Source organism: Dinoponera quadriceps, unplaced genomic scaffold, assembly GCF_001313825.1.
Source record: "Dinoponera quadriceps isolate SergipeBrazil2010 unplaced genomic scaffold, ASM131382v1 scaffold5229, whole genome shotgun sequence".
Lineage (NCBI taxonomy): Eukaryota > Metazoa > Arthropoda > Insecta > Hymenoptera > Formicidae > Dinoponera > Dinoponera quadriceps.
The window spans coordinates 175,828-201,912 of record NW_014559163.1 but is presented as its reverse complement, the minus strand read 5'-3'; the positions used below and the strand labels follow the sequence as shown (position 1 = coordinate 201,912).

Genomic DNA, 26,085 nt, shown 5'->3' with positions numbered 1-26,085 from the left:
CATTCGACCAACTCGAGAGAGAGTTGCGCCCTTTCTTCCTTTTTTCTCACTCTCTCTCTTTCTCTCTCTCTCCCTCTCTCTCTCTCTCTCTTACTCTTTTTCTTTCTGATTCATTTTTTCGCCATTCCGTTCGTCTGTGTCCTTTATTTATCGCGAATGAAATGATATATTTGTCGTTACCTAAAAAAGTTTGCTTCTAAATTAATTAGAAATATGCAAATAATTTCTTATCCCTTGCACGTTGAAAAATCCACGCTTCAGTTAGTTAAACAAAAGCTCCGACCGTTTATAAATGCAAAATTATCAGAACTTCGGCTTCATACTGTTGATCTAGTAAAGTCGTTGTTTCGAGTCAACGCAATGAGCTGGCGACCGTCATTTCGCACGACTGACGAGTGGCGTTTTTACGCACGTGATCCCCGCGAACGAAACTTCCAATCTCGAATTTCGAGATAACGACGCGAGTATTTCCCCGGGGAACCCCCTCGGTGCGCCGGCAATCTCGTCGATCGAGATACACCGATTCGTCCCGCGACGCGTTCCCAGCAAATCGAGTTCCCCGTAGATAGCCCACCCGTTGTACATCCCGACGACAGGCTCAAACTCCGTCTTATGTCGCTAGCCTAGATCGATCTTGTAATCGCGCGGAAGAAAAAGCGATCGCCCAGGTGAATTGAGCGGTTCGCTCTAAAAGGTGCACACGTACGAGGCGATTTTCGAGAGGAAACGAATTTCTACCGGGGAAAAATAACTGACGAGGACAATATAAATATCTTGTCGCGCGTTTTGAAAGTTTAACGACGCCGTATATGTTCGTCAGTCTTTTTTGTATAACGAATAATGGATGCCACCAATCTGTATCAATTTTAAACGTCTGTACACTACAATTAAAATTGAAAAGCAATTTATGCTTTATTATATGGGGAGGCTCACATATAACACGAGAAGCTTTTAGCCCGCAATGGGTAGAAATTAATGAGTTCCATCGAATTGCAATAACGCTGCATAACGGTCAATTTCCCGATAATTAATTCTTCCATTAGTGCTACGTTGTTATGATATTGCTGTATTTCGCTACCGTGCGATATCGAGCACTCGAAGAAAAACGGCATAATGATAAATAAGACAGAAAAGAAAGATTAGCACTTCTCCCTCCGTTATTACGAGTTAACTGAGTTAAGTCTGAACCCGCGAGAGACCCCTTCAATCTCCGAATTTTATAGCTGACCCACTTTAGACTATATACCGGGGAAAGACACGAGTCGTTTTAGCGTAATCGCTATAACTCGCGCACAGCGAGGCTCGCGGGAGAGAAAGAAGGTATTCGTTGTCGGCAGCAGTGCGGAAATAATATCGAAGGCAACCCCGGGGAAGTTGGACGGTAACTGGTGGATTGTGTGAGAGACGCGGGGAGGCAGTACGCTTGAGAGGGTCAGAGGTTAAGTGAAATTGAAGTTTGGGTCGTTGATGAAAACGGCTTGCGGGATACGAGGAGGAGACGGCCCGGTCCTTGAGCAATAGTTTCGTTCCCTTTTAATCTCGGTCGGCGAAGGTTGGCAGCAGCGACGACAGCGGCGTCCTGGAGGATGGAAAAGGAGCAATCGCTCCCGGACGAGCGAGCGTGTGCGGTTAATCCTATCACAGTATCGCGCCGTTATAGGATAGCGCGAGAATCCGGCAAATAAATTGTCGCAACCGGCTCGTGGAAAACGAGAAACGTGGACGCAGGGAGCTTTTCTATTGAGAGGGATGATTTATGATAGGTAGCGCGCTTTTCCTCTCACAGCTTGCGGAAAATCTCGGTGATGCGAAGGTGGAACGAATAAAGAGAATGGAGGCCACCAACTACCTGGATTAGAAATTGTTGGTCGGTATATATCTCAGGGAGGATGTGAAAGATGATAAATATCGCGTGGTAGGATTAAAGTGGTATGACAGAACTCGAGCAGATCTCGAGACTCTTTGCGAGCACGACGATTCAACATGTGGCTACGCGTATAATTATTACGGTAAAAGAAAACGATATATTTACCTCTCGAAAACGCGTCGCGCGGAAGAACGGAAGATTCGCGATTAATTCGCCGAGGCTTATCTAAGATCGTTACACACAACAGCGGAATTCCGTTCGGTGATTCTTGATAGAATTCCCCTCCCCCTTCAGCCCGCTCATTCGTTCGTCGGGACGTTTTACCGCGGAAACGATAAGAGAGAAGCTATTTTTCAGCGGTGTCGGTGCTGCTGTATATCCGGCTGCCGGTTAATTCCGTGAAATATCGCAGCCTGCACCTTTCCTGATAATGGAGACCTCGACAGACTGCCCCGTGTTACAAACGATTTTTCATTTCGATTCCTCATATTGCCCCCTCTACACATCCCTCATGGCCGCTCGTTTCGATTCGCCGATTATTTCCCGTGTGTGACACACGAGCTTTTTCGCCGAGTGTATGACGGCGACACGCCGCGAAAACGTTCTAGGTCGGTTCAATTTCGCACCATGAACGGTTCCATGAGTTAGTCGTCTTACCGCTAGAACGAAGATGAACTAACTGTTCAACCAGTCGACGGTTATCTGCGATAACTACGATTTCAATATTTCCCATGGGGAGACGCGTGTTCAACGAGTGTAAAAATGATTTTTCTGATTGCCAAATTTGACATTGCTATATTTATCAAGTTTACATTTGATTTTTATCAAAGCGATTGTTTTATCCTTTGCCAAAGGATGAGATCAGATTTGCCTCACGAGCATAAAGTACGAAGTTATTTAACCTTTCGCACTATGACGCTCATGCCGTTCCATTCTTCTTAATTCTAATCGTTAAAAAGGAGAAGAATCTGGGGCATTCGGTATATAATGTATCACTAACGTATCCCTCATATCATCTCGCGGCTGATGGGTAACGCGAGAAGCGTTATTTTCGCGTCGACGTGCGAATGCACACGTCCAAAAAGGCACTCACCGCGACACTCGACGGTCTCTCCTGTGAACGTTCATCGAGAATCATTGGAAATTCTCACAGCAGGAAATTGCGATTTCGCGTTTGTACCTGCAGATAGACGGGTGGAACGGGTATATGCAAATTTCAAAGCGCGCCGGGACTGCGTTGTGTGTAGCGAAATGTGCTCTGACACTTGATTCGAATTAACAAGAATCGAAATCCATCGTTTTCGATCTTAAACAAGAGCATGCGGGCGTGTTGCTTTCGGTCGGTTTAATCGTTTTGCAATCGAAAAAAAACCTCAGAACTTATTAACTTAATATTCGCTTAATTTGCTCAAACAGAATGTTATATCGTAGTTATAAATGTTGAGAGTGTTTCCCGTTTCTTCGAAATATTTACTCTCGGGATTTTCTGTGCAAATTTGTGATGCAAGCAACAACTTGAGCTTATCAAAATACCGATTCAATGCCGATCGTTTCGAGTTATTTGCAAATTACTCCTCAGTGTTAGCTCGATATCAGCAATACGACGCGAAGGGTTTGCAATTGCATCATAACGAATGGCGCATTATACGATATTTGTCGACTGACGCTAATGACACCATCATCCTTTCCACGTCTCTCGGATAGTAGTTGTCAGACAAATCGATTGCTTCGTGAATCTCCATCGGGGCGTAAATTGATTTCGCTAAGCGAGGAGAGAGAGAAAGCTCGCGCAACAAAGATCTGTCATATCGCGCTCCTGAGATATCCCATTAGCCTCTCGCGCGAGAGAAACGCCCTCTTTTCGATGATGCAACACATTCACGTGGTTTCGTCCCGATTGGGACTCTTGGCTACCCTTCAATCTCTCCATCGTTGACATCGCCAAAGGGCAGCAGTCGCGCGCAACCCGACCGAAATTCGGGACACGTAGGACGCGCGAGGGAGCATCTGTGCATTTGCACGTAGATCTGTGATTCTTCACACGAGGGACGCGAGTGTAAAAAAAATGATTACGCGAAAGACACGTATTTTCTCGGAGGGGGGGGGGATGAAGAACGAATTAAAATGCGCTGCGAGGAACGTCGTGAAATTACACCTAAATCTCTGACGCGAGAGATAAGTGTAACGCTCGATAAAATGTATAGCGCGCGGTGTCACAAGATTGTAATCGACGGACGGGAAAGTTGATCGTTTTAGAAATTTGTACTTGTCGCACCTCGAAATTGTCTCTCACTCCGAACTATTTCTATTCTCCTCCTCTGTGCATCGCGCTCGCTCGGTTAATATCCACCGAGTGACCTGCGAAACGCTCAGACTGGCCCCGTGATTGCGTGTACGCGAGTGGAAAGCGATCCGCACATTCATTCGCCTCGCGCGTACGCCTATGTTTGTTTATGTCAAATATTCAAGTTCGGCTGCGGTGTAAACTACACTCGCGAGTTTCCGTCGGATTATTGATGCAGTTCACGTTTCCCCGAAGGCTTATACCGAAGGAAGCCTGGCGACACGCCTGGGACCTTGCCAATACGGTCAATGCAATCAGGACTGTCTTTAGGTGAAGGCAAGTCGAACGACTTGAACGATCCTTCCGCGTAGTCGCTTACTCTGCGAAACGCAATCTTGATAAACGATTAAACGATAGTTTCATTAAACGGCCGGATCCCCTTTGTCGCGACAATCCTCTTTCTCTCTCTCCCTTCACCGCAGAAACTCACGCCAATACTTACTTTCCGTTACGATCGCAACTACTCTCGACTCCAGGATAGTTCACGAGGAAGAGAAGAGGACCCGATAGCGAAATAATCCCAGCGCACCGCAGTCATCCACGATGACTTAGTATCTCCGGACTCTCTCGTCGACTTTAGGAAACTCCCGCGTAGTTCACTTGGCGCAGTCCCGCGAGGTCGATGCGACCCTTACGACGGGGTAAACGCTATCGGCCGCGGATATCTGTGTTCTTCCGGCTTCGAAACAGTGGCGAACCGTTCTATTTCAGAAGCGGGATTGGCAGCCATTTGCTCTCGGGACAATCCGATGTACATAATTCTCCGGCACCGTTCCTCCGCGAATTGCCAATTCCGTAGACTAAGAAAGAGGAGCGCTCTTTCGACGTTCCATTAATCAAAGCTCTTCGATCGGTTGCGCGACATTCGCTTGAGAAATATCCGACGATATCGGCTAGCATTCCTTGTTTCAATTGTACTGTAGTCTGCGATTTGCTTGGATGATCGAAATGAGAGCCTGCCGCGTAACGACGCAAACAATCCTGAGACGGATATGACCCCCGTTCTCTCGAGGAATTACTTTTTGATCATTGTCGAAGAAATTTGATTCGCACAGATTTATTCTCCCTTCGGCCGCCGATTAAACGCGCACTCCAGAATCAGATTCGCTACACACTCAAGTATGTAAGATATCTCTGTCTATCTATCTAAGACATCGTAATCTCACACCGAACGCGCACACACACATGTGCGCACGTACAGAAACAAATTTAAAACATCAAAAAAAGAAATAAAAAAACAAAAAAGACGGCTTGATATCGAATCGGAAGTACAAAGTAAGCTCGACCGCCGCAGCGCCCAGAACCACTAATGTGCTCGCTCGCAGCGCGGACGGCAACTTCGAGGTGACCTTGGCCACGAAGGCCACGATCTACCATCAAGGATTGGTCGAGTGGAAGCCGCCGGCCATATATAAGTCATCCTGCGAGATCGACGTGGAGTACTTCCCATTCGACGAGCAGACCTGCGTCCTCAAGTTCGGTTCGTGGACCTATGACGGCTTCAAGGTAAATTCGCATGGTAGCCGTTAAGTCGTGGCCCCCCATCCATACCCCCGACCTTGTGAGCCCCCCTGACAAACCTCCGAAGCCCGGCGAAAACGTCCGAGACGCGGATCCGACACGCTCCGTGCGGGATGCGTCTTCGGACGAGAAGACGATCAGCTGTAGAACCTAAGCGTAGACTAGATGACACAGACGATCGGCTCGCCGCGTGGGTCTCCGGGATATGATCGGGGGGAGGGAGGAGGGAAGACGAACACCGGGATATACCATGTCGGAAGACGGATGCTGCCGGATAGCCCGAGACGACGCGGAAGTTTCCTCGTGTTGTCGTAGAAACGAGAATCGAGTTCCGCTCGCGTAATCTTCTCTCTCGTGTCGCTCCGCAGAGTAATTCCATGATTCTAGTTTTATGAGAAGTAAATTTTCGGTCGTCTCTCCTCACACCGCGGCTCTCTTCGGCGAGTTGAAGCGCGAATCCTCCATGTCATTTCGTCATTTCAATTATTCCGTTTCGAAATCGTCCACCGATCGAGCGAAACGGGTTAGGCAGCGAACGGGTTACCACGCGACAAACGCGCGCGAGATTCTCACTTCGTCGCAAAGCTGGATATCGAAGAAGGCGAAGAAGAGAGAGGGAGAGAGAGAGAGAGAGAGAGAGAAAGAGAGAGGCGAAAAGAAAAATAGAAAAAGAGGAAGAAAAAGAGAACAGAATAGACGGGGAAAGTGAAAAGGAGGAAAAGGGAAGAAGAGATAGGGAAGCGGGCGGCAGCATCCGGAGACCTTCTCTCCGAGCCAATCGTGATCACGCTCGGCTCGTTTCTTCGGTGATTCCAGCGCCGACGGGAACTACGAGGTGACGCTGATGACCAAGGCCACGGTCTACTATTCGGGATTGGTCGTGTGGCAACCGCCGGCCGTATATAAATCCTCCTGCTCCATCGACGTTGAGTTCTTTCCGTACGACGTACAGACCTGTGTTTTGAAGTTAGGCTCCTGGACCTATGACGGCTTTAAGGTGCCGCACTACCGCAACGCAACCGAGCACGAACCGCAGTCTCCAAGCATTTAGTCTCTTGAGATGATTACTACTGATCGTATCGGTCTACTCTCTAACGTTATCCTTTAGCTCGTTTTTCCATTTTGTGTTTTGTCAAAGAATGCCTTCCTTGACACCCGTAATCGTTCCTGCGATGCGCTCTAGTCTTGGACGTCTCACACGTGTGGTGATATATATTTACGTATATTTATTCATTCGTCTCTGCGTACGCGCGTATTACGCGCTGGGGCTGCGCCGGATTCGACTACGGATCCCTTCGCCGCTTTGCGCTCGATCGTCCAAATTTCATCTCTTCCATGTCCGAGACGGTTATATCTAAAGCTTCATCGAAATCAAAATTGCACGTCGTCGCAAATCGCCGTCGGGAAATCCGTGGACGCGGAAGAAGAGTTCGGCCAGCCTGCGCGACACTCTGTGTATACGTGTGCGTGCGTGTATACGCGCGTACATTTGGATATTGTTACGTGGTGTGGACTGCAGTGTTACTTCATTAACTGCCATTTCGTGGTACCGCGCGTTCGGCTCGTTTTTTCCATTATTCTACGGTGTGTCCGAGAAACCGGGCGAGCTACCTAACGCATCCGTCAGTGTGGCTCGTGTTTGCTGTCCAGGCGAGGATCGACGAGCTCATCCGATGTCCAGGATGTCAGACTGTAATGGAGTGCGCGTACGGGCAATTCGAGAGATTTACCGTTACATGTCGAATGGAATCGAGTGTCGTAGTCAACATTTGTTGAGCGCCTATATCCAGTTACCCGAATCGCGAATTAGAAAGAGGGGGAGAGAGAGACACGGCAAGGGGTGTCCGTTTTTCCGTGATATCTTACGCGGTTTTGTTTGTAGCTTACAATTCACGAAGTGACATACGCGAGTAGTCGTGATGTTTCATTAAATCATATGAAACGGTTAAATTTCATTGCTGCGGCGGAGAAAAAGGGGAGGGAAAGAGAGAAACTGTAATTTTCCAGGCTGTTTCATTAATAACGTAAACACGTTGAACAAAACGCGTTACTGACTCATTGATTGTATTAAAATGTTCAATATCAGTTTCCGAAATTAAATTCTCAGCTATGACCTCTCGGTTCCTTCGCCTCGCATCGCTGTGTTTCTCTCGTAATAATATTTCCGTGCTCACCACGTGGCGTAAAACAACTACCATCGAATCGAGATACGGCAGTGAAACGTTACTATACCTTCGTTACGTAATACACAAAGGGATACAATGTTCGATCCTCGCTTCGACGAGCGAGCCGAAAACGTCGAAGGGATGCATCGGTCACGATTCACGCGCGCTGCAGAGGGCGGATACTCGCTCTCCGCGGTCGGTCACCTCGTCCTTCGGGTATTTAGCAGTCCGATTTGGTGAACGTCAAGTCCGATTACGAGACTGATCGATACGCCGGCTGTGAATTCTGGTTATTCGTTTCCTTTTTGGCTTGTTCTCTACACACAAAAGAGGAAGAAAAACAGGGCGTCACTACTCTCGACACACGTGGGAAAGGTATAAAATTTCGCGACAGGACTCGAAACATCTCATGACACACGAAACGAGAGACATGTTACCAGTCACACGCACCTTCCGTTGCGTCACTAACAGGGTCACTCCGGTTCTTCTGTATGCGACTGCTACGCTAATTATTATTCCGTTCACTTCCGCAACACTGTCATTCTCAGCGGTAAATCATTTCTAATAGGTCAGATCGGAAAGAAAGTCGCGCTCTTCCAATCTGAATTCATTGCATACATCCTGATATATTTTCCGATATATTCGAGACGATAAATGCTCTTTCCAGTAAACGTGTTACTCTCTGAGACATTTTGTTGTCTCGCGCAAGAATGCAGTTCGTCTCGAGATTCGTCATTTTTGAGAGAGAGAGAGAAAAAAAGAAACGGATAGTTATAATATTTGCTGAAACGAGATAGATGACCACTTCGCCGATATATCCGCTATTTAACCCGACATTCTATTACGCGAGCATCCGAGCGAGGTGGTCTGTTATTCTATCAATCGTATCGCATCGATTCGAACTGCGAATTTGATCCGGCGAGCGCGCAATTAAACGCGCGTCGACAACGCAATTTACTCGTCTAGACCGAAGCCGGTGGAAAAAGTAGGACGATCGCGTCAGGATCGATACGAGGAAAAAGTCGCCGCGCCGGTGGCGCTTTTCGAAATTTCTCCATCTTCGCGCCGCGCGACTAAAAATACTCCTCATGTTCCGTTGCGCAAAAGGAATACGGCTCGACGTGAAATATCATTCCCTTGAAAGAGCAATTTTCCGCTTTTTATGATGTAATATTAAAAGCCACTTAGTAGACTCGGTACTTTTTAACCGACTAAAGCAGACGAGACGACGTCCCTTTTGTAACGCTTTAAAGAGACTCGGCATCTCGCACGCAACTCCCCTTGCGTAATAATCGCGCGAAATTGACTCGGCGTCGATATCGCTTCCGGAAATCGACGGAGGCCTCGTTTCCTGAGCGCGAATACGCACGGTGCCAGCCGACACAACGCACACGCGAAAATTTCATTTTCAGTCGCACAGCTTGCACAAGGTCGTTGAGCACGAAACGACGCATACATCACAAAGCTCACCGTACATTCACGAGTTTCGGTCTTACAACAAAGCCGTCGTATCGATGTTACTGCTTTTCCCGAACGACTTCGCGTCTCGCTCGAGATGTACGTACGTGTTATTTAGCGTCGTACGCTTCCTCTTTCAGCGCTGAGCGCTACATCGTTAAAACTTTCCGTCACGGAGTTTCCGTACTTTTTCGTCGCGTCGCTCCTACCGGATTACACGAGGCTCCCTATATCAGGCCGAATCGCTATATTGTATCCCCGCGTTAAAGCCGACCGCGCGGATCTACTGAGCCCCGGAGGACCAAACTGTCGGGAAATAATTTCGCTCTGAGACATCCCGTCAATTGATCACGAAACACCTCGAAAAAGAAATTTCCATACGCATAATTGTTCGCGAAAGCTGGATTGCGTCTTAAAGAAGAGAGAAGTCGTTCGATTAAAAGACGAATGAACGATTTCAATCGGCGGAACGGTGAATTCCGAAGAAACGCGAAAAGTTAGCGAGAAACGCATTGTGCTCCGCTCTATCAGTCCGGCGATTCCAGTCGCGGCGGCGGCGCGAGAGATACGAGACTTTTCGTCTCTCCCCGGCTTCCTACCGCCGACGACGTGCTTTATTGCGGCAATAAAGGATGGATCGATATTCCGGTGCACGTACGCGCGGCTCCTCCGCGCTCATTCTCGCGCGTATCTATGCCGGTCGAGCCGATGTTATCAGATGGTACATAATATAAAGCCGCGGAAAGGATATCGGGACGATTTATTTCGCGTTCCCGCGAGAATCATTTCAACCGCGAAGTTACATTATCGTAATCTGAGTCGAAATTTTCATATTATTTTCTTAAGAGCAATTTGCGATCAATAAAATGGCCGATTAACTACCTATTTCGACGTTGAAACAACGAGGAAGGAATCATACAATCGTATTTTTTTTCCACTGAATGCATTTTACTTCTTCCTTTCATGCTTTTCGTTCTGCTGCTAGTAAGTACATTCTCTCTCGCACACGAAGTAATTTAATCTATAAGATAATCTTTGTACAAGATAATGCAATAGAAACAGCAACATCTTTTGCTCCTGATATTTTGATATTTATTACTGTATATTATTACTTATATCATCGAATAAATTATAATTTTTATTATTATTACTATGTCGTAGAATTAAAGGTTTAACGCAAAATTTCGACTCGGTAACCCTTGTCGCTAACGATTTCACTAACGATTTCGTATCTCTCGCAACATCGCGCGGCGCGGTTGAACCGCACGTAATTAACCGTGTAAGCGAGAAGGCGCGTACATTACAGCGAAATTCGCGAGAGAAATCGGTCTCTCTCTCTCTCTCTCTCTCTGCCTCGTAAGTGCAAAATCGGACCGCTTTTGAGTAACATTTGCGTTCCTCACAAAGTGCTCGCTCCAGCGATCGTACGTTCAATCGGGGACTCGCATAATTACTGACGGCGCAGTAACGGACAATTAGCGTGCGTTGCATAAATAAAACCAACCGGTCGCGCGGGGTCAGTGCGCCACTTTGTCCGTGTGACCTGCGATCGAATAATTCGGACGTTCATCCTGCAACGTCACCATTAATAGTCCGCTCGATAACGGTTAGACCATGCGAGAAATGTCTCGAATTCGCGCGGACATTTTCGTTCCAGTCGGCCGGTTAGTGACACTTGATAAAATGAGAGAGAATCGATCCGTCCCGTCGAAGAATTTCATAAATGAGAAAGAACGCAAAAATGATCCTGTGCAATTTAATCGGGTTGCGAATAATAAGCGTAACTCTCTACGACGACGTCGATTAATACTCGCGTCCCGCCTTGGCCCGCGAGAGATAAAAAAAATATCCGAACCAACCGCGCACTTCACTCGGCCGAACGATTCCCGCCGATATTTATCCGCTCTACTGCGACGTCGATTGTCCGTGGAAACGCGCAACTCCTGCGCGAGTTATTGCCGGGTCAGTCGTCCGAATCGGACGGACGATAATAATTCAATTTCCTGGATTCCCCCGCGAAGTCGCGTCGCGAGCGACGTTCGGCTTCCGTTTTCGCTACCTCTCGATCGAGAGCGGCCGATCGTCCGCTTCGGAAATCAATGCGCGCGAGATAATGAAGTCATTTAGCGATGAAAGGAGAGAAGCAGCATAGAAAAACCGTCGAAATTGTAAAAGTCAGCCTTACGTCGAGGTGTGCGCGTTTCACCGTCTTCAACGCGAACTGATCGACCAGCATTCGCTGCTGGCTCGATCGTTGAGACGCTCGCAGCATAAGGCGCCGTATTGTTGACGGGATTTATGCTGGAAGTTTCATTGGTCAAGACCTGGCTGAATCTGTGTGCGATGACCTTGAGTGTGCGCTAACTAACGCAGCCGACCGAATTCGCGACAAATTTGCCTAAATTTCAGAAAAAGCAAGCTTCCTGTTACAAAATTATGAAAGCATCGTCGAAAGTACATATATAATTATAATTGTAATTTAATAGATATATAATCCATCTGTTCAGATACGAGAAATCACGGTGTTCGCGATAGAAGGGAATGAAACGTGACCGGTAGAGGCGAAACTATCCGTCTGATTCTATTTAACGCATCCGTCGTAACTCCGCAATCAACGAACCGCGATAACGCGCTTTGTGTCTCGCGCAGAATTGAAGAATTATATTTCTTGCGACGAAACGTGATAGCGGGGATTGCAATATCGGGATGACCGATGTCGAGCATCAAATTAATAAGAGAAATCGCGACGTCCCGGGAGAAACGGAGGAGCGCGATCATACGCTTCGTTCTCTCGCGTCACGCTGATTAAGAGCTCTCGCGCAATAATTCTCTTTCCGATACGCGACTTGATCGGATCTGCAAATACAAAATACCCAACGAATATCCCTGTTAACAACGGTCTCGTGAATTTCGGATCGGTGAGTTTTCGCGTTCCTCCGAAACGTCGCCGATGCGGTAACTGTCGATCGATACCGCGAACTGCAACTCACCTCGTGTTAATTTCCACAAAGAGACCGAGAAACGTACGTTCATATCGTCCGATATTTCTTTCCTTTACGACCGCAAACTCGAAACGAAGCGGCACGGCGATTGATCGCGCCAAGTTACAGCCCGCAAGTCCAAAGTCGTTCCGTAGAAAATGAGCTTTTACGAGCGAGGAGGGCCGCAGGATATTCACATCGGAAAACTGGACGAAAGGGTGCGTCCCCTTTAAGGGGGCCCTTAGGGGAAAGTATAGTGCTTTAACTTAGCAGCGGCGAGTCGTTGACTTGTTGAGTGGTTCGTGTCAACGTGACCGGGTCAGAGCGACGCGACTACCATCGACTTTATATACGGGATCGCGGAAACGTCGACCGAGCGTCCACTCGACGTCGGTTGTTCTGCCAATTTTACGATCCATCCACAGTCGAGTGTATCGGGCCGAATTATCACAAAGATCGCGTTTTCATATCGACGCCAAGCGCTCGTTCGAATTCTCGTCCCGACGAATCGTAATGAACGTTCGTCGTAACGTTGCGCAAAAAGATGGCTGTGAAAAATGATCACAAAGAGATTGGTGCGTGGAGACTCGACGCTTCTTGGACGGAACGTTGTCAACTCTATTGTACGATATTGACTGTGTTATGGACGACGAAGAAAAAGAGAGAGAGGGCGCGAGAGAAAAGGGGGGAAAGAGAGAGAAATAATCAAGTCGCGCGGCGATCGACGCCAGTTACTCTTTCCGAGTGGTGCGCACGAATTTTATACCTTTTCCATGGGGACGTCGGCGCCTTTGTACATTCCGCTTTCATCTCGCACACACCTACGCGCTGACACGACGACAACCGCTCGCGCACATAGGCAGATACACGTCGTGTGGAAAATGCATTTTCCGCGGCGCTCGCGACACAATCAGAAATGATTTGACTTTGTGTAAGATAAATGAGGGTAAGTGCGTACGGTGCGGCGCGTTATTTCGCTGAAAAATGTGATCAGCGGTATCTTCCTTACACTTTCTCGCTCAAAGAATATAACGCAATTACGCATATACTAAAAAAGCGCTCGCGCTGACAAGGTGGTTGAACGCGAAACTTCGCTCTTTGACGAATTTACAGCTGGATTTGGCGCGAAAGTCTCCACCACGCGTGTGGTTGTAGAACTTTAATTCGACTAATGAGAATCACGTTATTTCTCGCTCTTCCGTTCGATACGAACGAAACCAGCCAGAGGACTCTGTGCGAGAAAGCTGACATCTATGATCGAGCCTTCGCTGCGAGAAGACCAAATTGAAATTTGTCAAAGAGAGTACTACGCGATTCATTCACTCCGGAAACTCCTTGTACACACTTATCCTCGTTCTCGTTTATACGAGAAGAAGGACCGAAAGGTTTGCTCGGAGAAGAATCTGATGTACAGAGTTTAATCTCTGGAAGTTAGTAAGTGGGTCGTGCGCAGTAAGTCCTTATTCTTTCCTTCCCGACTGTAACGCAGCGGGAGGATTAAAAAAGAAATAAAAGACGCCGCGGTTGCAGTCGAGCGTTGCACATGCAATTCACACCGACACTCACACACATTCGCACGTGCATATACACAAGGTACGCGAGAGAGACCGCGCACACATCCGGTGGTACCCACGTACAGGTTGTTCCGAAACTGCCTTAAAGGCTCCGCGTTACTCTCGAGTCATCGCGACAAACATCCGGAATATCGCTCCTACCTAACTTCAGCAGGTATTATTCTTCGCTCGGTTCGTAAAGTCTCATTGAAGAGGAGTTGATCGACGCGCTTGTTGTTGATTACAAAGCATCGCTACTCTATAAATACACCTTTCTTTTTCTTTCTCTTACATAAAAGTCTCGCGGGAAAGAGTTTCGGACCACCCCGTAGACACTCGGTTTACCCACACGCGTACTCGGACCACAATCCATTCACACTCTCCTACATAAATATGTATATGTTTATCATTGTTGGGTGTATGTAAGTGTGCGTTATGCGATAGTTATAAAGCCAAGTACCGCAAGCTCGATGTGTTGTTGCGCGTAGGAAAGCGTTAATGTGCTTGCGCGCTAGGAAAGCTTTCTGTCTCTAGAAGGGCTGCAAGTGTGAATGTAACGCAACAAGAGGGATATAAACGTGTCGCTCGGGACACGACAGGTGCGAAGGAAGCGTCATCCCCCCCGCGAGGCCTGTTAATGGCTTAATTTGCCCGGCTTTATCGCCGAAGGTGGAGGAAGGAAGGACCGACTCGCGCGCGTAAACGGGGAATAATCACCGTTTCGCCTCCTCGGGAAGATCGTTCGTTACGCGCGTCATTATCTCCATCGGATGATTCGTCGCGCCCTCTTCTCCTCTTTCGTAGGAGGTGGAGTAGGTCGTATTTTTAGTCGACGAATTCGAAGCTCGCGCGCGAACTTAGATTGAATTTCTCCGATATCATATTTCGTTTTATTTCCAGCTAAAAGATAAATGTGCGGCCGGTTCCGAGAGGCACTCGAAATGCGGAATGCCGCTCCAAATTTCGGATAAAATCTTCCGCTCGGCTGTCGCGCTTCTGAAAAAAAGCACACATTGACATTTTGCAACACCGCGTCAAAAAATATTACATGCACGTTTCGAAAAAAAGAAACGCATGCGAAAGGAGAGAAAGAGAGGATAGCGTATTAAAATTCGGACGGTGGGCAACTCAGTTAACGTTGTATAATGGAAGGTGTATCAATTTGAGCATCAACAATATCGTTAGGGAAACCGTTCGAATCGATAAAGGGGCCGCCTGTTTTCCGTCGCTCCAGAGGAACGCTACGATTTCACGGGTAAATCGTCACGATCAAAGGAACGTAGCTCCGTAAAAGTCGTGTTTCATAGTTTCTTCTATCGAGAACGCGTTACTCACAGTCGTTCTTCTATCCGCGTTCTGTGTATCGACTTACCTTACCCTTCAAGATATCGCTCTTCGTTTCTTAATCCACCTCCTTCGGGAAATTAGAAAGAGGGAAGAAGGGAGAACATGGGATAATTGTAAAATTATTTTAAGTATGAGAATTTAAGATACGGAGAAATTCGCAATAACGAGCGTTATATGTATATCGGGAAGATTACATTCAAATTTACCAAGTGATATCAAGTATAAAAATATATCCTTCATAGTACCCTTTAATATACAAAAGCACAAAGCACTCTTAATTTAATTAATCTCAGAAACGATTTTTCTCGTACACGCGCCATGCGCTGCTATCGACGCGAGGCCGGAAGCTAACGAGAAACGGAACGTTCATAATTCAAACGTAAAATCGAAGTAAGGAAAACACACACCGATAATCGCACGCCTCGTACCGACATTCTCGCGCGCTGGAAATGCAGCGGGCTGTCAACGAGTAGAACTCGGCGGAGTGTGAAAAATTGCGAGGGTTTTCAGCTCTACTTCTACTTCCGCAGCCGGGGACCCCGCTCCCCTCCGACAACCAACTTCTCCTTCCTCACCGTCATTCCAAATTGGACTCGTGATTTTTCTTTTAACTCGCGAAAATAGGTCGCGGTTCGCGTCGCGCTGGAACTTGGTTAAGTAGGCGCCGCCGCCGCACGTTGCTATGATTTATGCACACCCGGTGTTTTCGGTGTACGTCTCTCGTTCGGCGATACGGATAACGGATATTCCAGAGTGATTTACGTGAGAATCTATCTCCGCCGAAATATCATACCGCGCCGCTTAAATGCCAACGGTGGTGTGTTTCACCGATCCTCGTTGCTTAAAACTCGCCTCCCTACGGTTTTACGAAGGCTATTCGGCCTTCTGAGACTTTTATCGCGATCTGCGTATGTCTCGCGGCAAAGAGACGCTATCTGTTGTCCGTTTAACGTCGGTTTTAAACAAAGTGGCTGCGCGACCGGAAGTATCTTGTGCTCCGCGCAGTTTACGACTTTCGTCCGTAAGACTGAGACATTGGCGAGAGATCGCAGCTTGTCGTCTTCTGGAACCTGCAGCAGAAAATCTGTCGTAAATCCCTGAAAAAATTCGTTCTCTTTATCTTCGCTCAATGTCAGGCGTCGAAGAAGATGCGCGACCTCCCAAACATTCCGCACAATTTAGTTTAATCTTTCTTCGCGTTAACATTCCCGTTGACTACTCAAATTTATACTCACATAGTTGTATGCACATTGCGTACACATTCCACGGGTCGCAATAGCGCGGTCTTGTTTTCCGGATCCGCTGGAGATGAAACTCGCGGGAATTGCAGGGAGAGAGAGAGAGTGGGAAAAAGTTATATCCTCCACGAGTGAAAAATAAGATATTCTTCTCTGTCGTAAAAACAGAAACGTAACAGATTGAATATTATGTAAACGCGAAAACGGTATCGCGCGTTTCGTTTTGTCGAGAGAGTCTCGGGAAACAAGCTCATCGTGTACATATATATATAATACATCCATACTCGCAACACGTGCGGCCATTCGATCGTTTTCTTCGAAGCGCGTTTCTCGCCTGTCGTAATTTTCTTGTCGTTATTTCGGCCGGCAAACGAAGAGTGAGTGAAATAACGAAATCAGCGGGTGCCGATCGTTCAAACTACCCACGATTCCAATAATAGACGTTCTCCGCCGTGTTCAGAGAATATGAGAGAGACAGAAAAATGATCGATATCGTAGGTTTAACTAGAAGCGAGGAGATCATGCATACATATATAACAAGCTCGGAGAGCGAGGCTCTCAAGGTCCGCGAGCTCCGCGACTGGTGCAGGTGCTTACAATCTAATCTGATTCGTACATGTGGAGTTCGGGTCGCCGACCCACCGGCACAATTAGGCGAACCGTAGAAACGTGCATCCCCGTCGAAACCACGACCCCCGATTCCGTCGTGTACGTGCGTTCCACCATGCCGTCTCGGCAACGTTATCTCTCTCGTCTTCCTTCTCGCGTTTCTCTTCTCGGTAAACACGAAGCCGTCAATTAACTGCATTTAATCGAGAAAGTATATCACGAATTTCTAACGATATTATAATTATTATTAACACGCGATTTCATTTCACGGAGATTTCGTCGAGTTTGAAACGAAGCGACAGAAGCATAAGATTCAAAGTTCCGATCTTGCACGCGATTCGATAAATCGAACAAGCGTTTTTGTCGGAACTTTTAATTATTCCCGATAAATAGACGATAAACTTATGCCGCTTGGAAAATTTCCTCCGCAAAAATCACCGTGAAAATATATTTTTTATAGTTAATTTACATACGGATCACAAATTTTAACGCTGTACGCTTCGATTAACTTGATAAACATCTTGTTAATAGCTGGCATTTTTTTTATGTCGTCGATCAGTCTATAATTAAGGACGTATCTGTAGGATGCGATTCAAACATTGTTTTCTCTATTGTGTGTTCGTGAAAGCCAAGTTTTTACGTCGAATAATTGGACAATGCAATTTGGAAAATGCAAATTGCAAATTTTCACCGTTGTATCTTGCTGAGCACGCTCATCAAATTGCCCTTCGCTATTCTCGATTAGTAGAACTACGACTGACAAAACATCAATTATCGAGGGACTACGTGAGCAATATGAAAATTCGATGGATCCGATCGAATATGAGCTTCGTCGCTAGTCGGCCAGTTCGCCGAGATAACGAATAATGTTATTTGCAATCAAGCGTCTGCGCAATCAGCTCCGAGAGTTAATCTAATCCGGGGCCAAAGCTAATCCATTCGGTCAATTTGCATTGCAACGACCAGACTACCGAAGTTTCGGCCGGTATTTTACGAGGTGAGCCGCAAGTAACCGCAAGATACTTAGACAGATTTGTGCACGTATTGTATGCGTAAAAGCATGTGTAAGTAGAAACAGCCGCAGCTACTTTACGGAACACCCTTCGTAAACCACGACGAGACCAAGTTTTTCCAAGTTGAATCTTTGCGACGCAAATGCAATCAAATATTCAAATATGAGACTTTCACAAGATGAAACAAGATACACCGATCGCTGTTAGTTAACAAAGTCAAATCGGACAATGCGCCGTTCAATTTCAGTCGACACGCAATAAAATCCGAAGGCATCACCCTTAATCGGCGGATAGACAATCGGCGGTTTCGCAAGAGAGCGACTCTGTGTCCATTGGAAGCGCAAAAATGTTCACTTTCCAACGTTCGTTGTCCGAAGGCTCTACGACCTCTAGAAGTGGAGATATCGGCTATCGTGCGAGAGCTGCCGGCCCCGTCGAAGCGGACTCAATGGGCATCTGCTACGCTACGCTTCCCGGAAGTGGGAGACTGCGTTCCATCACGTGCCAGTGTTTACACACGTGGTGAAATGCGGCCTTACCCGACCTACCTCACTAGGCCGCGCAATGCGCGGTCCCCCCCCACCTGCGCAGCGTCTTAACCTCTGGATTGCGGCAGACAGTGACGCGAGTTAGTCAACTTTCGATGGCCGTAAACTGCGAGCAAATTGACGTAGAAACGCGAAATGAGAGCCGATCTTCTCAGTGCGCGCGTTCGACTGCGGTCCTCTGATAGATCTCGCGCGTTCGTTGCACGTCGACCCTTTGTGACAGATGCCGGATGTAAAATGGGTCGCTCGATAATTTCCACCGATCGAGCGATGTTACTTTAAGATGGAATTCATTAGCCCGATTTATCTCGATTCGCTAAGTCACTTCCTCTTGCGCGATGATCGACACGAGCGACATTGCCGATTACAAAACGGATAAGTCACAGATTTGATCGACGCATAAGACATCAGCGGGATCGGTTCAAGATATCACACACCTAAGCTAACTCTGATTAATTGAATTTTCTCTCTCGGTTATATCGCGAATGATACTAGGAAAAAGCTACGTATCGCTAAATCATACTGAAACCAGACTTTCGACGCAATCAATCTATAGGGCGAGGCGCGGAACGTCCGCGAACACGATTTTCGCCTTTGCCTTTCGTATTCTCACGAGAGAAGTGTTTGCATTGTCATCCGCCGTTCTTCGTTGAACCCGATCGCACGTATACTTTATTTGCAGATTCACGCAATCGCACAGAGGATACGAAATGAGCACGCAACGAACGACGGTGTTTATGTGTGGACACAAATCGTTTTCCTATATACAAGATATCTGAAATACGTACGATAAATATTATTATAATAAATTCTTTATAACATTCTAAGACGAAAGTTCTAATGCAAAAATGTCGAGGGAGGTTATTATTTATGACAATTTTTCAATCTGTAACATACTTTTGTAGTTGAATCTTAAATTAAAATTCTGTCAAATTAAAGATCATTCGAAATTAATCGGAGAAAATAATTTGGATATCTACTTGGTCGCTTGAAATTTGCTTCGCGAAAAACTCCACTTTTTCAATCGTTTGTATCTCATGAACTATTGATGCCTTGACATTTTCGTGCTTGAATTTTTGTCTTAGAATATTACAGAGGATTTGTTATTAAAATATTTATCGTGAACTTTGAGACATCCTCTATAATTTAATCCTCTTCATTTTTTCTTATCTCTCATTACGTTCCATCATTTTTGCACTTACCAGCTCCAACGTCGAATAAGCTCTGGGAACGTTCTTCAAAAAACTAATTCTCTCTCCGACGGCTTGTGCGAAGCTTTCGTTACTAATAAAATTTCCGCTTGTATGAGAGGCGATTAATCTATTTTGTCACGATACATGCTTCATTCTTTCGAGTGTACGACGACGAGGAAGAAGATAAAACCAAAGAGAGAGTGACAACGTTACCTTTTATCACACGCTTCAAAATATGAAATTATCGATAGAATATACTAACAGCTCTCTCACGCATATAGACTTTTCATTATTATGTAAAACGAAATTTCGGTTGAGTTATTGTAATTTTGATATTGTAAGCGCAGAAAGCGATTGTTCGTGTGTGCTTTCATTGGAATATGTCGGGGGGCGGCTAGATTAATGGCAACGCAACCTCAAGTCCGTCGATCGCATTGATCCCGTAACAAAGGAGATTAATGTTTCTAAGGGGGTGTACGCGTAAGAAGATGGAATTTCAGCTTGATATAGAGGTCCTTGAGGGTCCGACGATTGCCACCTACGGAGTTCTCGGCCTCGTCTCGAACGCGAAAGTTCGCGGAGTCTCGATTGATCCGTCGAATACAGTTTGTCAGCAGCAGTGTGCTCGGAAAGCGAAACTTAAAGATTGATGGCGACGGGCCTCGCTCGATATCCGATAATGACCCTTTTTTCTCGCCGCTCGGTAAATAGATTTTGTGCTCATCTACCGCGACGAGCGTCGCGCTCAGTCGAACGAATCGAAAAATCGCATTCGTATTCGGCAAGAGGGAAAAACGCAAAACGCAAAAAACCTTATCGTACATTTTCGAAAACGTCATATTGATAGAAAATTATATTTATTTTCGGCGCCATGCAGATCTTTTATACTAGCAATATGCATGTAAGATTATTATCACTGACACTACAGTAATACTCACTGGAAAAATGGTGTTCTCCTGGCTATTTTTGTGGTCAAGATCGAGAAAGGATATGTTTGGCGCTGAAAATAACTATAATTTTCTATCAGTGCACGCGTTTGCCTTTGCGAGAAACAACCGAGTTCGCGTAATGTCTAAAGAACCGATGGGTGAAAGTCGGTATCACGAAGATTTCGGGACGCCAGCAACCGACCGAGAGCGCAGAACGCAGTTATAAAAGCTCAGGTGGCCGGGCCGCCTCAGGAGCGTTTGCAGAAATGAGAACGTTTGTCGGATGGTGTTACACAAACTGCGATTTCATTCGGTTGCAAACACGTGGAATTTATGCGTCCGACTAATATCATGCAGACCGCCGCAGCACACCGTCGCGTCGCGTCCTCTCGGGACGGGATGCTCTCCGGTGACCGGTAGTCGCGGGTTGCACCAGCTGTTGGATTTTTCAAAATCCCGTCAATTGTACACGCCGTCGCGTACTTTGCCGACTCTTACGGGAGAATCGAAGCGGCAAAAATATCAGAGGTCTGTGCCGGCTCCACTTTCAAGGAATATCGCGTCGCACTTACAGCGCCGCTGTAAAAAAAATACGGGCTGTAAAGCGAATCCGTATTTCGGACGTGCTCGAACATATTCGGACATTTTTGCGCAACCGTGATCTCGCTTCAGTGCTCCGTTGTTTTGCCCAATTTGAATAATCCGAGTGTCAAGACACGAACGCCATTCTTGAGAAAATTCGAGTTTGTATTTCTGACGCTTGAAGAATTCACTTTGATAAGATTAGAATAATCTCTGGCTGGCCAGTAGTACGAAAGTAATTCGAAATTAAATCAGTTTAGAATGAAGAACACTCGTTTCCGGAGTGGAAACCACTTCTCTCTCCCTCTCGCGAAATGAGAATTTCACAAATCTCGAGTTTCACTTTGCGAATCTCGCAAGTGTCGCGATTACTCATCTCGTACAACGGCGATGTTTCTTCGCGATCCACTCTGTCGATTACTCATCACGTGGTTAATTTTCGGAGATAATTGAAAATATAGATTTTCGTTGCTGAAATCGCGCTTTCCTCGGTGAAATACAGTAGGAAGAAAAGGAAGCAAGAAGAGGCGTCTTAATCGGCGAAAAGAAAAAGATTACAATCGTCGCATCTATCGTCGTTGGCCGTAATTCATCATACGTCGTCCCACAAACACCATGCTGACAGCTAAAAGTGCAAAAAGTCGCAGTCCCGTGGAATCGATTCGCGCCCGTTCGCCGTAGCTTCTTCGTCAATGTCAGATGCGCCAGGAAAAACTCTCGGGTCTGAAGAAATGTAATTAGTCGACGCGACGCGAACGTATCAAAATTGCTTCGCTCGTGTATCTTCCGTTTAGTATATATACGGTGAAACTTGCGGAAAAAAGGAGAGAGAAAGGGAGCGGAAATAGGGAGAGGATGTGGAAAACATGCGACTGCGGTGTCTCTCACGATGTTGCCGGTGTCGTCGCATGAAGCTGCTATCGAAGAAAAAGTTTTTCACGGTGTATGCTCACGTTTTCCTCTGTGAGTCGTTAAAAAGCGTAGGAGAGAAGAAAACCGAGCGAAAATACATGAGAAGCGCGAGTCGCAATTAGGGTCTCTCTTTACGACTTGTTATCCATTTCGACGTGTGGAAACTCGATTTACAAGCGAAACGATGAAAAGGAGAAAGTTTGCTTTGGTCCAGCCGTCATATTCGTCACGAATTGATTATTATCTACGCGACGCTGTTTACAGTCGCAATTAGAATGCATTGCGACGGAAAGGGGAACATTTTAGAATGTTAAGTGGCCGCGCTCGCTCCCTCGACCACAGAGTGCAATTTAACCGCCGAGACTCCTCGCGCGCGCGCTCTTCATTACGAATACTGCCTTCGCATATCTCCCTTCCCCGTGTGTCGTACATAAGCTCGACGCATCCAGCCCGCCCGTCATCGCGTCACGAGATCAATACTAATCTTCCACGCAGGGGAGGAACCGATTTTCACGAAACGACCAGTTCGCACGAGGAACTTTGCGAACTTTGTCGACGAAAAACAGAACGTATTTTCTTCCTCTCTTTTTCCCCCGGCAATTTTACGCTGAGAGTCGCCCGTGCGATCGATTATCCTCATAACGAAAACAATCGTAATAAGTGGAACACGTAGAACCGTGACGGCTAACTCGACGAGATTCGATTTTACGCGGTGTGGTAACTGCGCCAGCTGTCTCAGCGTGAGGTGTCATCATCTCTCTCTCCTCTTCCATCAAAGTCGATAAAACCACGACGCGCCGTTATTTCCGCGAGTATTCTTTAACGTTCGCGCTGCCTCTTCCGGCGTTTACTGCGGAAATTATGAGCTTCCGTTTTCCTTTTTCTTTACAACCATCCCCGCGAGGTACATTTTCAGCGAGCAAAGTCTTCAAACCTCCTGCGATATCAGCGCGCGCGAGCGTAAAAAGGAGTCTAAGGAATGTCAACTGTGCGCTTCGTTTGACCGTTGTTATTTCGCTCGAGCCGTTCGATTCGCCGCTTAAAAAGCACGCGTCTCGTCCATTCTTCTTTCCACGATTCGCGAAGAAACGCCTGCGAATCGTTTTTCCATCGTGCTTCCGCGAGCGCTTCCGTTACACGTCAGAAACGACGGACGGGCATGAATGTTGTTTGGAAAGATACCAATGCGAAAAGCGTGCCTTCGCATTTACACCGGTCTTTTATTCAAAAGCCTCTCAGGACGACAATTACGCGGCGAATGAAACGTGTATATTTGAGCGCATCCCTTTTTTTTTAAATGCTCCAGACCGTTATGACGTTAATAACTTCATATCTGTCGTGAAAGAGTAATTAATCCTTGAAATTAACTCGTTTACACGCATCCGTGTGTATCGGGAGATGCATTTCAGCTAAAAACAAGAGTTTTAAAAAGGGAGAAAATGGGGAAATATGATGCACACTAAAAGGATCTAACGATAAATGAGTAATAATTATAATGAAGCGATATCACACGCACACACGCACACGAATGGACGCTATTAATTTTCCTCCGTGGAGCGCGAGAGTAAATTGGTAAAATAAACGCAGAATCGCATGTAACGATTACGAGACGTACAAGGTAACGCAATTTTTAGAGAAGGAAAAAGAAAAACTGAAAGATTGCACACGACGTGCCCCGACTGGTAACGCACGTTCTTTAAATTCCGTTTCCGTCTGGTTTCCCGCGAGATTAATGCGCGTATGTATGCACGCGTGTGTGTGTGTGTGTGTGTGGCAGCCTGTCTACACCTCAAAGGATCTTTAGCAAAGTTTGCCAAGATCAGATGGTACGGCAGCCCGTACACGACCGACCTTTAATTAATTCCATCTGTAGCGCCTCGATTTCGCGTGAACCTAATTGAAACGTTATTCCAAAGCAGGTGTGAAGTACACGCTCGCCCGATTACAGTAATTTGCGTTTTAGGAATTTCGAGCGGTAAATCTCTACGTAACCGCGCATTAAGCCTGAAATTGTTTCCTTTCCATTTTTCCCTTTTTTACACACGTCGCCAGTTATCTCCGTCAGCTCGCGCGAATTAACGAGACCTCGCGATAACGCGCGCGCGATATTTTCTTCTTACTAATTCCACACGGCGATTGAATTTAATCTTGGGATTCGAACTCTTCTTCCTGGGGACGGGACGATTATTAGATTCAAGTCGGAGAAGTGGGTCGCGGTAAATTACATTACTTGAGCTTTTGTAACCGTGCAATTTCATAAATCGATAAAGGAAAGACGAGAGAAAAATATAGGTTTGCTGGTAGTTTCTATTACACTTTGCGCGACCGGTTTCGTTACAAAAAAAAACTCTCGCTCGTGAACGATATTTAACGAAAAACTTCTTAACAGGGCGATTTACATTTAGCCGCAGGAAGAGCCGCGTGTGTGATGGCACGACTCTGAGGTGCAGATTTATCGTCGCGAAAGTCAAACGGTTCGTCAGACTGCGGGAGGACGGTTAAAATCGCTCGCAGGCTTTAATCTCGCGTCGCGGCAGTGACAAAGTATCGCATCGCCGGAAATGCATCTGTCCGACGTGTTTCACGGTAATACTACTGCCGCGATCAGCCAATGTTAGACGTTACATTAAAGCCGGCTTTAATAATGCTGCGCGTCCCTCGATTCGTACAGAAGATAAAACAGCGTACCGGAATTGCCTTTCGAGGAAGCAAATTGTTTCTTATCGGGCGTCATTTCGATGTAAATTGTCGCAGCGCGATCGCAATAACCAAGTTCGCAACTGCAAAGTGTAGAATTGTAAAAAAGTGCATCAGAACAGGAATCTCATTTTCCGAGCCAGCTGTGTGGCAGGTTGGGGTATCAAAAGTCGCCGAAAGATATCGGCGTCTCGTTAGCGTTAGGCGCATCTCTAGCTGCTGTTAGCGTGTATTTTTCGCGCGTAAACCCGGATCTCGTTTTACTCTGTAACGCGGCGCACATAGATTACGTTTAAAGGCGATACGTCCGCTGATATAGTTGCTACTATAGAGTTGTCCTGTTGTTGCGGACCACCACCAGTCTCTCGACGCTCCGTTTTTTCATTCCTTCAACAGTTAGATATCTTCTTGCTCCCTGTGCGCTTCTGCGAACACCAAGTGCATCTCAAGACATGCACTGAAAGTTCATTTCAGAATTATTATTATTATTGTTCGTGATTATTGAGCAGTTGATCGCAAGTGTGCAGTTGGATGTGTCGATTTACTCGATGAATCTTCCCCCTTTGGATCTTTTCCCTGAGAAATCCTCTCTCGGTCGTTGTCGCTTTGCGCTGCACCACCGACTGCACACTCGCACGTCAGAGATGAATTACTTGGGCATGGCGTTCGAACGTTTCAACGAACACGCGCTCTACATGCACGCGAACTTAATGCCCGCCGCTTTTTCTGTCTCACGTAGGTCGACCTGAGACACATGGACGAGAAATCCGGGAGCAACGTGGTGGACGTGGGGGTCGACCTGTCCGAATTCTACATGTCCGTAGAATGGGATATTCTAGAAGTGCCTGCAGTTCGGTAAGGCTTTTATATTGCATCTCACTTTACGTTTCTCCCGAACGTACGTATGCGGTGAATCATTAAAACGTGCTTTGCGAACGTGTTCGTCTATTTTTCCTCCGGTGAAAATTTCAGAACTTTGACAATTTTCCACGCCAAATATCTCGGTAATATTAAATCGATATCGAGTAAAGTCACTCGATATTAAGCGCGCTCACTAGGAAATTTTCACCCTTGTACAATCGTGCTTCCTTTTTTGAATTAAAATTCTAATATGTGGATTAAAAGCAT

General features: G+C 46.5%; 1 protein-coding gene across 2 annotated transcripts in view; it reads left to right on the top strand.

Moving 5' to 3' along the window:
- Positions 1 to 26,085, top strand: part of LOC106750206 (acetylcholine receptor subunit alpha-like) — a 129,420-nt gene that overhangs the window by 74,224 nt on the left and 29,111 nt on the right. For both annotated transcript variants that reach the window (XM_014630371.1, XM_014630372.1), the window contains 2 exons: positions 5,537 to 5,717; positions 25,697 to 25,812. In XM_014630371.1, the coding sequence (XP_014485857.1) occupies positions 5,537 to 5,717; positions 25,697 to 25,812 (297 nt within the window). The remainder of the gene's footprint in view (positions 1 to 5,536; positions 5,718 to 25,696; positions 25,813 to 26,085) is intronic.